The 12280-nt window shown below is 38.4% G+C and overlaps 1 protein-coding gene across 1 annotated transcript in view; it reads right to left on the minus strand.

Moving 5' to 3' along the window:
* Positions 1-249: 249 nt before the first annotated feature.
* The window catches only part of SLC16A9 (solute carrier family 16 member 9), a 58802-nt gene continuing 46771 nt past the window's right edge, over positions 250-12280 (minus strand). The window contains exons 5-6 of the mRNA XM_023185604.2: positions 3196-4110; positions 250-2460 (exon numbers count right to left, since the gene is read on the minus strand). Of these exons, the coding sequence (XP_023041372.1) occupies positions 2282-2460; positions 3196-4110 (1094 nt within the window). The 3' untranslated portion in view covers positions 250-2281. The remainder of the gene's footprint in view (positions 2461-3195; positions 4111-12280) is intronic.

Consider the following 12280-nt stretch of genomic DNA (forward strand, 5'->3'; position numbering starts at 1 on the left):
TATAAATGATTGGTGAAATTATTATTAAGAATTAAGACCTGCAGAATACTCTTTACAACAAGAGGTAAAGCTGATATACCAGCTTTTTGGAAGGCAATGGTCAAAGTAGCTAAGCATTTAGAATATGCTTTTGTCCAGTCACCATGTTCCAGAGTCTGAATTATGCTGGGTAATTTATAGTTTTACATTCAAGTGATGTGTCATTATAATTGGGTGGAGAACTAAGAGGAGAGAAAGCAACCAAACTGATGCAAAACAAAAATATTTTATTGTAACTTAAAATTCATCCCCTAGACAATAGATAACGCCCACATTGGATGTTATTTAGTAGACATAGTGAAGATGCCTTTGGACAATTATCAGCATTGATGAATATGAAGATGTCACATCAAAGTCAAACTTTTTCAGGTTATTGGGTTTCCTGAACATAACATTGGCAAAAAGGAACTTTCAACACAACAGGTAGGTTTTTTTTTTTTTTTTATGTCACTTATTTTATTTACTAACCTTGACAGGGACTAAAGAATGAGGTACGGAAAATTTTCCAGAAGTCTGAGTGTGGTGTAGAAGTCCAAGACATCTTGGAGCTCCATTATTGCATTATTAAGTAGAATGAACTGTTAGGAAATTCTCCATACTCCAGGTTTACTACATAGAAAAGTACTATTTACCTACCTCACAGAGGTGTTGTGAGGATTCGTGCTTATAAAGTGCTTCAGGTGCCTTCGAAGAAAGGCAACATACAAGTATAAAATAACCATACATATTTCAAAAGAAATGAAAAGATGATTTTGGCACAATGGGAAGGGTGCCTCCTATTTAAAGAACACTTGGCTATTTGTTTATAAAAACCTCTGACCTCTTGGGTTTTTAAAAAATTATTATTTAAAAGAATAAATGTTTTTCCATTGCCAATCTTATAAAAATTCTCAATCCAGGCTGTGTTACCAGAATCACTTGAAGAGCTCAATAAAATTATAGATGTTTGGGCAACAGCCTACACCAGCAGAACTAAAAGCTCCACACATGATACCCAGGCACCTATATTTTCAAAAAGATCTGTAGGGGATTCTGATGCACACCAAAGTTTAAACCCCATTTCTTTAGGGAAAAAAACCAATGTATTAAACATTGGAGTTTATCCCAAGGACATTTTTCTTAAGGCTAAATGCAGTTGAATAAGGGTATGAATTTCTTATTGCCCTTTTCCATTCCCATATCCCACGGAGACTTAGAGCATGCATAGCACATGCACACACACACACACACACACACACACACACTCACTTACTTTTAGTTCTGCCCTTGAATTAAATTTGATAGTGGTAAAATCCGATAGTAGCAAATAAATGCTTCACCGGGAGGATACGCAAGAACTTGCAACCCATCCCCACTGTGCCCAAAGCAAATGGATGGTTCCCATTTGCCAGAACGGAATGATTGAGAAATGTGTTTCCAATTTGGAAACAGGCAAAATTAGCACTTCCCGGGAAACATCAGCTGAGTGGATGGTCAAGAAACAAAAGTGAGCAAGGCTGGAGTGGCCAACCATGAAGAAAGTCTACAGTGACTACTCCTCCATTTGGAGTTCACTCACATCTCAGCAAACACCTTAGCAACTGAAACAGTGTATGCTCAGTGGGTACCAAACAACATGCGAGTACTTCAGTGAGGTAAATAAAACAGAGTAATGAAAACTGGTGACTGCAGGTTAAAATAACTTTTTTTAAAAAAATGACCAATTTGTTCCACTGCAATTTTAAGGCTGTTTTAGTAACCACTTTAATTTCCTGGCTGGCTTGAAGTCTTCTGTTTACTAGCAAGTCAAACATAGAGAAGAGAATGATTTATTTCCTAGCGGGCTTCACACATATCTTATCATGCTGCTTGCATCACTTTTAAAATAGGAGTGGTCTCTCTAGGTGCCTTGCAGTGTAATAAATGGAGTCGGCAGAGAAATTATACTTCTTTACACAGAGAAAGCCTTGTGAGGCTGGTCAAACTTTTTACAATGTTAAGAACTAGTGAATAACAGTAAAATAGAATAGTCCCATTTTTGGTGCAGGGAGGAGAAAGAGAAAAAAATACACGAGATAGAGGCTACGCATACACTACATAAAAAACAGGATATGTAAAAAATAATAATAATTCACTCAGAGTCATCCATTGTGAAATTTTGCTATAAGAAAATAATCTTGACTCTAGAAAATTTGCTTGAGAATCTTAAAATATCATTGCTATATGGTATAAAATAGCAAAAATAGTGTCTTCCAATATTCCTCTAAACATTAGAGGCAACTTTGTACAAGAAAGTTGTTGGAGCTGGCTTGGGGAGTTGCTTGTTGCATGTATTCCAAGAAGGCAAGGCTGCCAGCAGCAGAATAAAACCTCCCAGCAGGACGCAGAAGCCACTAAAATAAAATGCAATGTCATAGGTCTGGGTCCAGTCATAAAACCAACCTGAAAAGACAGTAAGAAAAAAAGTAAGTTTCATGGAAATAGTATGAACATCCAGCCCACACCCTAATTTCATCAGTTTTATATATAGTTATAATTATGATATGTATTACTCTACTACTTCCAACATGGTTTACTGGGAGTTAGAAGAAGAGAATCTCTCAAATATTTGGATAAGAATAAGCAGGCAAGCTGGGTGCAATGGCTCATGCCTGTAATCCCAGCACTTTGGGAGGCCAAGGCAGGTGGATCACGAGATCAGGAGATCAAGACCATCCTGCCTAACATGGTGAAACCCCGTCTCTACTAAAAAAAAAAACACAAACAAAAACAAAAACAAAAAATTAGCCGGGCGTGGTGGCAGGCGCCTATAGTCCCAGCTACTCCAGAGGCTGAGGCAGGAGAATGGCATGAACCTAGAAGGCGGAGCTTGCAGTGAGCTGAGATTGCGCCACTGCACTCCAGCCTGGGCAACAGAGTGAAACTCCATCTCAAAAAAAAAAGAATAAGCAGGCACTTTGAGTTTCTCCCAAATATAGAGTGAATACAAATCCCAGAGCATGCATACTGGGTTTCTCAATTACATCAAAGCAGTCTTGAATAAATCATTACCATGAGATGTTCCATGCAGATTTATTTTGTACAAATCTGTGCTACTATTATAATCTGGATTTCTGTATCTGGAGACATGACAGGGAAGAACAGTAAAATGGGATGACTTTAAGATAAATATCTTACCAACGATGGGTGGTCCAAGGCTATTTCCAAGTCCAGCAAAGAACATTAATATCCCATAGGCATGGGCTAATTTTTCAATTCCCACAGTCTTTGTGGTCACATATGGAAAGATGGACCAATTACCAGTAAAAAACCCTAGAATCGCAGAGAGCAACGCCAGTGTGACATAGCTTTTGGCAAATGGAATTGCACACAAGGCCAGGCCCATGATGATTAAGGTAGCAACATAAAGATACAAGGTATTAATCCACTTGAAGTCAGCCAGTATCCCTAAAAGCAGTTTACCAACTGCTGTCATAATGCCTATAATGGAAATAAGTGGCATAATAAACTCTTCTTCTTTCACATTTGAACTTCTTGCTACATCTTCCATAAGTAATGAAGGTGGAAACCCTCCGATGTCAAAGAGTAAGATAGCAATGAAAAGGGCTGAAAATACTTTGTTTTTAAAAAGAGCCACAGTTTCTCCACAGTAGTTTTTATATAACTGCCACTTCCTTTTGGCAAGCTGTTTGCAAAAATATGTCTGTTCTGCAACTTTCTTTTTGTACGTTTCAGGCTCTTTTGTGTGTGTCACTGTGAGGTTTTTAAAAAGTAGGCTCTCTTGTTTCCAGTCACCATTGGCTAACGTGCTCCTGCATTTCTCCTCACTACTGTAGCTCTTGTCAAGAATGTTTATGTTTTCTTCCAGATTCTTTCCTTTTTCATTGTAAATGGAGTATTTATCTGGTAGATCTTCTGGAGCTATTTTTTTAGGCAAAGGACAATCAGAAGATTGGAGGGGTCTCATCAGACTGCCACAGGCTAATATATTTAAAGCTAAAGCACCCACAATCAGCAAGCATCCATCCAGTCCATAGAACTCAACCAGCATCCTCTGCAGAGCAGCATATATGAAAAGGCCAACGCTTGAACCTAAAAAGGGAACGGGAACTGTTCAACCTCGTAATCTCAGGCTCTCAGGATTAGAATTTGTAGTATCACAATTCAATTTATTTTTTACACTGGCATTTATATGTAACTTTATATTAAAATCATAGTAAGAAGATAGAAATAACAATAATATAGCAATACTGATAGAACATTTAAGAATTAGAATTTGCAGCTCAGACACTGTTAAGCACTTTACTTGCATGATCATGTTTAATGCTTTTACTGATCCCATTGAGTAGGTCCTACTATTATTTCCAGTCTAGAGATAAAGTGACCTAGGGCTGGAATGGTTGAGAAATTTGCCATAGAGCAAAAATCTGTAAAGAACATAAATAGGATTCACACTCAGTCAGTTTGACCCCAGTAGCCCATATTCTTAACAAGTATCATTGGCAGGGCACGGTGGCTCAGGCCTGTAATCCCAGCACTTTGGGAGGCCAAGGCGGGTGGATCACGAGGTCGGGAGTTCGAGACCATCCTGACCAATATGGTGAAACCTCGTCTCTACTAAAAGTACAAAAATTAGCTGGGCATGTTGCCACACGCCTGTAGTCCCAGCTACTCGGGAGGCTGAGGCAGGAGAATCCCTTGAACCCAGGAGGTAGAGGTTGCCGTGAGCCATGATTGCGCCACTGCACTCCAGCCTCGTGACTGAGCGAGACTCGGTCTCAAACAAACAATCAAACAACAACAAAAAAAACCCAAAACAAAGTATCGTCATGAAACTACTTTCTTTGCACTTATTATGTGTCAGGCTCCATTCTACATATTTATTCCAGAAAAGCAAATTTTCATATTTTACTTTTTAAAAACAGTATGTTGCAGTTTAATGATATTTATAATGGCTTGATAGTTCAAATCCATTGCTGAATCACCAGAATGAGTGATTCACACATTTCATGCATTAATATAATTATGAAGAAAGTATAATTTTTAGGGTATTTAAATTACAAAGTATGCTGGTTTATACATCTGTGTAGCACTGTGAATAATTCACATTTTTAGCACTGATCACACTAAACACAGTGTTGCCAAGTTATGGTAGCCTAATCAATTCGTACTGTTCCCGTCTGGTTCTGATTGCAATCTTTAAAAACAGAGCATTTTAAAATTTAAATGTCATTGGGAAATGTCATGTGAAAAATCAGGAAAAAAATAGTCTGAAAAAGTTGATCATATGTTTAAGATGGTCAATATTAAATTACATTATAACCTTATGATGCCAATAGGACCAAGCTCAGAGGCATCACTGATTGCATGGATATGATTGCTATAAAAACCTATCTTATAAAACAATTCTTCTAAATAGCCAAATGACTCTGCCTTAGAGTTGTAAGAAAATATTTTCTTTGGGACCTCAGTTGTCCCTTCTTAACATTTTTTAAAGTTAACCCCTTCATTCCCAAAGGAAAAAAAAAACTTTGCATGCAAATATTAATGTCTCATGTTAATATAATGGCAGCTAAAATAGACTGCTGAGAGTATCTCTTTGCTAACTACTGAGAAGTAGTAACAGTAGACAAATGCAATCCTTTCTTTCTCTCATTAAATGTGGCATATACTGTAAAAGTTAAAAATGCTACAGAAAACACACTGACAGAATTAAAAACAGCAGGGTGACCTCATGTACTGCTGGCTGCATTAGTACCTATTAACTATAAATTTGTGATTTTTGCCTAACATTTCTTTGTACAGATTCTAACAAAGTGCCACATCATTAGATACTTAAAACTGCTCTAGGTGTTTTGAAAGTTCTATATTTTCACATAGAACAAATAAACAAACAAGTTTCCTATTCTTGCCAACCAAGTTTATCTGTCAACATGATGAAAATCAATTCAACAGATATTTATTGAACACATAAGATAGGAGAGAGTGGGGAAAATCAAATTACACATTGGAGGCTAGTTTCCTCAGCCTTCATCCCACAAGAACATGTCTGTGGTTTAGAAAGATGCAGGATTTTTTCCCCCAGGGTATTGAAGAGTAATTTAGAGTTTCCTGAATTTTGTAAACTGCAAAACTGTGATTTTTTTTTTTTAATTTTAAGTTCCAGGATACATGTGCAGGACGTGCAGGTTTGTTACATAGGTAAATGTGTGCCATGGTGGTTTGCTGCACCTATCAACCCATTACCTAGGTATTAAGCCCTGCATGCAATAGCTAAAACTGTAATTTTTAATCTTCAAAAAGAGCATCCTAATTTTAATATAATAATTGTAAAGGGTTAAGTGAAATAAAACTAATTATGCTTCCATGCATGTTATACATTATTACAAAGAGAGAAAATATTAAATGGTGTTCAGAGAACACAAAGCAGTGAGAAATACAGCCATGCTTTAACTCATTAATACCAGGGGTCAATAACTTCTGGAAAGGATCAGAGAGTAAATATTTAAGGCATAGAGGGTGTACAATCTCTGTCCCAAGTACTCAACTCTGCCCTTGAAGCATGAAACCAGCCAGAGACAATCCGTAAAAAAACAAGCATGGCTGTGTTATAATAAAATTTTATTTATGAACACTGAAATGGAAATTGCACCTAGTTTTCACATATTATGAATATTCTTCTTTTGATTTTTTTCAACATTTAAAAAAGTAAAAAGCAATCATAGCTTGTTAATCATACACAAACCAGCATTAGGCCAGATTTGGCCCATGGGCATTTGTAGACCAACCCCTGTTCACTATGAAGGAAGATCGCTTCCCCCAAACCTTCATTTCATGCCCACATTCCTTTCTTTCAACTAGGTCACAATATTTCAAGTGTTTGGATGTGCGGTTTCTTTTTAATTTTTAAAAACCTCTGCTGTGACTTTTGTTTTGTTTATTGCATCTTTGACTGAAGGTGGGTTCATACTTCTCCCTAATTTCCCTTCACCTAGCTCCCTGTGAGTTGAAACTGAAAACTCCTTTAAATCTTGACTGTCCATAGTTGCTTCATTTTTTATTTTGTGTGCTATGGACCAGGCCACTGTGCCCTCCTCTCAAGACTGAGTGAAAAGCAAGATCATCTGTCACAGCATGCAATTCCCAAAACCTTCAAAACAAATAAATTCGGACATTAGGGAAACCTAGGTCAGAATTATAACTTCTAACACTTGAGAGCTCTTGTCATGCGCCTTACACATACATCCCTTTCATATGTCCAATAACCCAGTGTGATGGGTACTATTTGTAAATCAAAAATAAAATTCTAAGCCACCCAGCCAGCTGATGGACCCTCCCCTTGGCCAAGGATAAACCTGAAAAACTAGTTCAGGCCATGATAAGGTCAGGGGGATGGGGGCTAGACATGCCTGATTTTACTCTCCCCTCTTTGGAATTCAGACACAGCTGACCAGTATTAACATTAAAACAGGCATCTTAAGATTGAAAGAACAGACTCTTTAAGGCTGATAAGAAATACTCCCTTCTATTGATTCTATCTGTATAATGGGACTCTTGGTCTCCACAACCCCTTGTCTTAACCCAGACATTCCCTTGTATTGAATCTAGATCTTTAGACAATAACTTAACCCTTTCAATTTACTGCCAATTAAAAAATTCCTGAATCCACCTACAACCTGGAAGCCCCTGTTTCCAGTTGTCCTGCCTTTCTAGATCAAGCCAATGTACAACTTACATGTATTGATCAATGTCTTATGTCTCCCTAAAATGTATAAAATGAAGTTTAGCCTGACCACCTGAGACAGAATCTCATGGGACTGTGTCACGGGCCACTTGCTACTCATGAAAATTCAAATATTTTAAAGAATTTGACTCTTTTCATCAACATACTATTATCCCTAGTTTACAGTTCCGAAACGGAGGCACAGAACAGTTAAGTAACTTGTCTAACACCAGATAGCTAGTGAGTGACAGAAGGAGGATTCAAAACTAGACAGTATGGATCCAGGATTGTGCTTCTAACTCGACGTCATGCTGCCTCTACAGAAAATATAGTACAGCTGAGACCCACTGTCCCTAAAGCTGCCATACCTACTCTCACAGTCCTTCCTACACTTGTAGAAGATCCTCACAGGTTCTGCAAACTGCAATCCGACTACTCTTCTGTTTTTGCATCCCTTCTCCCATCACTGCCTTAGCCATATCCTCTGACTCTGGCCTTGTCTCCGCCTAGACCACAATTCACACTTCTCACCAGGCAGTGCTTCTTAAAATACGCTGGAGAAATATCCAGCTGGATTCAATTCAACCACGAATCACTTTGTTGCCACTCGGTTGGCCTCAGGAACAAAATATTAGTTTGGATCCTGTTGCCAGAATAACTACCGACGTTCTTCAGCCTATCTAAAAGCCTGACCTTCCAGGGTTACCCACCTACCAGCAAGAAGCATATGTAAATTTACAACTTTTGATAACTTGGCAACTGTATGTCCTAAAAAAACTCAGGAAATGTTGGCCACATACGTTTTGATAAGAACTGTACATAACTTTAAAAAATTCATCTGAAAACTGAAACACCACTTTTATATGTCCAGAATGCTTTTATATTTAAAAATTATATTTTAGATTCCCCCCTCAGTGATTATCTCTTGATTACCAAAGGAATAACAAGAGTAAACAGCCTGTCATTTGGATATGCACACAGGCCAGTGAGAGGTATTGAGAAACCAGTACTTTAGAAAAATTGTAAGCTCTACACTACAAGGAGGTGGAGACATGATGAGCATGTCTTTCTGACAGTGGCCTTAGGGATGTTCATTTTCCTTCCTTTTCTCCTATCTTTTTCATGGATAAAGTGCTTTCTAGAAGCACTTGCTTTTTCTTTTAGCAAAGCCTTCACCAGCATGTGACTCTCAATTTACTGCACCCATAAGCTTTCTTTTCATATGTTATGTTGGACATTGAATGCCCCTAAATTAGATATCTTAGAGACATTTGAAAGCCACTCCTGCTCTCTAGTTCCTCCTCTCTGGGCAGGATATCTCTGAAAGAAAGGCAACAGCCCCAGGCAAGGGATTATAGATAAAACTCCCATCTCCCTGGGACAGAGCATGTGGGGGAAGGGGCGGCTATGAGTGCAGCTTCAGCAGACTTAAATGTTCCTGCCTGCCAGCTCTAAAGAGAGCAGCGGATCTCCCAGCACAACGCTTAAGCTCTGGTAAGGGACAGACTGCCTTCTCATGTGGGTCCCTGACCCCCATGCCTCCTGACTAGGAAACATCTCCCAGCAGGGGTAGACAGACACCTCATACAACAGAGCTCCAGCTGACATCTGGCAGGTGCCCCTCTGGGACGAAGCTTCCAGAAGAAGGAGCAAGAGGTAATTTTTGCTGTTCTCCAGCCTCTGCTGGTAATACCCAGGCAAATAGGGTCTGAAGTAGACCCTCAGCAAACTCCAGCAGAACTGCAGAAGAGGGGCCTGACTGATAGAAGGAAAACTAACAAAAAGAAAGTGATAGCATCAACATCAACAAAAAGGATGACCGCGCAAAAAATCCATCCAAAGGTCACCAACAGCAAAGACCAAAGGTAAATAAATCCATGAAGATGAGGAAAAACCAGCACAAAAAGGCTGAAAATTCCAAAAACCAGACTGCCTCTTCTTCTCCAAAGGATCACAACTCTTTGCCAGCAAAGGAACATAACTGGATGAAGAATGAGTTTGATGAATTGACAGAAGTAGGCTACAGAAGGTGGGTAATAACAAACTCCTCCGAGCTAAAGGAGCATTTTTTAACCCAATGCAAGGAAGCTAAGGAGCTTAAAAAAAGGTTAGAGGAATTGCTAACAGTTTAGAGAAGAACATAAATGACTTGATGAAGCTGAAAAACACAGCATGAGAACTCCATGAAGTATACACAAGGTATCAATAGCCAAATTGATCAAGTGGAAGAAAGGATATCAGAGGTTGAAGATCAACTTAATGAAATAAAGTATGAAGACAAGATTAGAGGAAAAAGAATAAAAAGGAACAAAGCCTCTAAGAAATATGGGACTATGTGAAAAGACCAAACCTACTTTTGACTGGTACACCTGAAAGTGATGGGGAGAATGGAACCAACTTGGAAAATACACTTCAGGATATTATCAAGGAGAACGTCCCCAACCTAGCAAGAAAGGCCAACATTCAAATTCAGGAAATACAGAGAACAACACAAAGATACTCCTTGAGGAGGGCAACCCAAAGACACATAGTTATAAGATTCACCAAGGTTGAAATGAAAGAAAAAATGTTAAGGGCAGCCAGAGAGAAAGGTCAGGTTACCCACAAAGGGAAGCCCATTGGACTAAAAGCGGATCTCTCTGCAGAGACCTTACAAGCCAGAAGAGAGTGGGGGCCAATGTTCAACATTCTTAAAGAAAATAATTTTCATCCCAGAATTTTATATCCAGCCAAACTAAGCTTCATAAGTGAAGGAGAAATAAAATTCTTTACAGACAAGCAAATACTGAGAGATTCTGTCTCCACCAGTCCTGCCTTACAAGAGCTTCTGAAGCAAGCACTAAATATGGAAAGGAAAAACAGGTACCAGCCACTGCAAAAACATACCAAAATGTAAAGACCATCGACACTATGAAGAAACTGCATCAACTAATGGGCAAAATAACCAACTAGCATCATAATGACAGGATCAAATTTATACATAACAATATTAACCCTAAATGTAAATGGGCTAAATGCCCCAATTAAAAGACACAGACAGGCAAATTGCATAAAGAGTCAAGACCCATTGGTGTGCTGCACTCAGGAGACCCATCTCGTGCAAAAACGCACGTAGGCTCAAAATAAAGGGATGGAGGAAGATTTACCAAGCAAATGGAAAGGAAAAAAAAGCAGGGGTTGCAATCCTAGTCTCCGATAAAACAGATTTGAAAGAAACAAAGATCAAAAAAGACAAAGAAGGGCACTATATAATGGTAAAGGGATTGATGCAACAAGAACAGCTAACAATCCTAAATATACATGCACCTAATACAAGAGCACCCATATTCATAAAGCAAGTTCTTAGAGACCTACAAGGAGACTTAGACTCCCACACAATAATAGTGGGAGGTTTTAATATCCCACTGTCAACACTGGACAGATCAATGAGACAGAAAATTAGCAAGGATATTCAGGACTTAAACTCAGCTCTGGACCAAGCAGACCTAATAGACATCTACAGAACTCTACACCCCCAAATCAACAGAATATACATTCTTCTCAGCATCACATAGCACTTATTCTGAAACAGACCACATAATTGGAAGTAAAACACTCCTCAGCAAATGAAAAAGAACAGAAATCATAACAAACAGTCTCTCAGACCACAGTGTAATCAAACTAGAATTCAGAATTAAGAAACTCACTGAAAACTGCACAACTACATGGAAACTGAACAACCTGCTTCTGAATGACTACTGGGTAAATAACAAAATTAAGGCAGAAATAAAAGTTCTTTGAAACCAAAGAGAACAAAGACACAATGAACCAGAATCTCTGGGACACAGCTAAAGCAGTGTTTAGAGGGAAATTTATAGCACTAAATGCCCACAGGAGAAAACGGAAATATCTAAAATCGACACCCTAACAACTCAATTTAAAGAACTAGAGAAGCAAGAGCAAACAAATTCAAAAGCTAGCATAAGATAAGAAACAACTAAGATCAAAGCAGAACTGAAGGAGATAGAGACAAGAAAAATCCTTCAAGAAAAAAATCAGTGAATCCAGGAGCTGGTTTTTTGAAAAGATTAACAAAATAGATAGACCACTAACCAGACTAATAAATAAGAAAAGAGAATAGAATCAAATAGACGCAATAAAAAATGACAAAGGGGAGATCACCACTGATCCCACAGAAATACAAATCCCATCAGAGAATACTATAAACACCTCTACACAAGTAAACTAGAAAATCTAGAATAAATGGATAAATTCCTGGACACATACACCCTCCCAAGACTAAACCAGGAAGAAGTCGAATTCCTGAATAGATCAACAACAAGCTCTGAAATTGAGGCAGTAATTAATAGCCTACCAACCAAAAAAATGCCCATGACCAGGCAGATTCACAGCCAAATTCTAACAGAGGTACAAAGAGGAGCTGGCAGCATTTCTTCTAAAACTATTCCAAACAATAGAAAAACAGGGACTCCTCCCTAACTCATTTTATGAGGCCAGCATCATCTTGATACCAAAACCTGGCAGAGACACAACAAAAAA

This window comes from Piliocolobus tephrosceles, chromosome 9 (assembly GCF_002776525.5).
Source record: "Piliocolobus tephrosceles isolate RC106 chromosome 9, ASM277652v3, whole genome shotgun sequence".
In the NCBI taxonomy this organism is placed as follows: Eukaryota; Metazoa; Chordata; class Mammalia; order Primates; family Cercopithecidae; genus Piliocolobus; species Piliocolobus tephrosceles.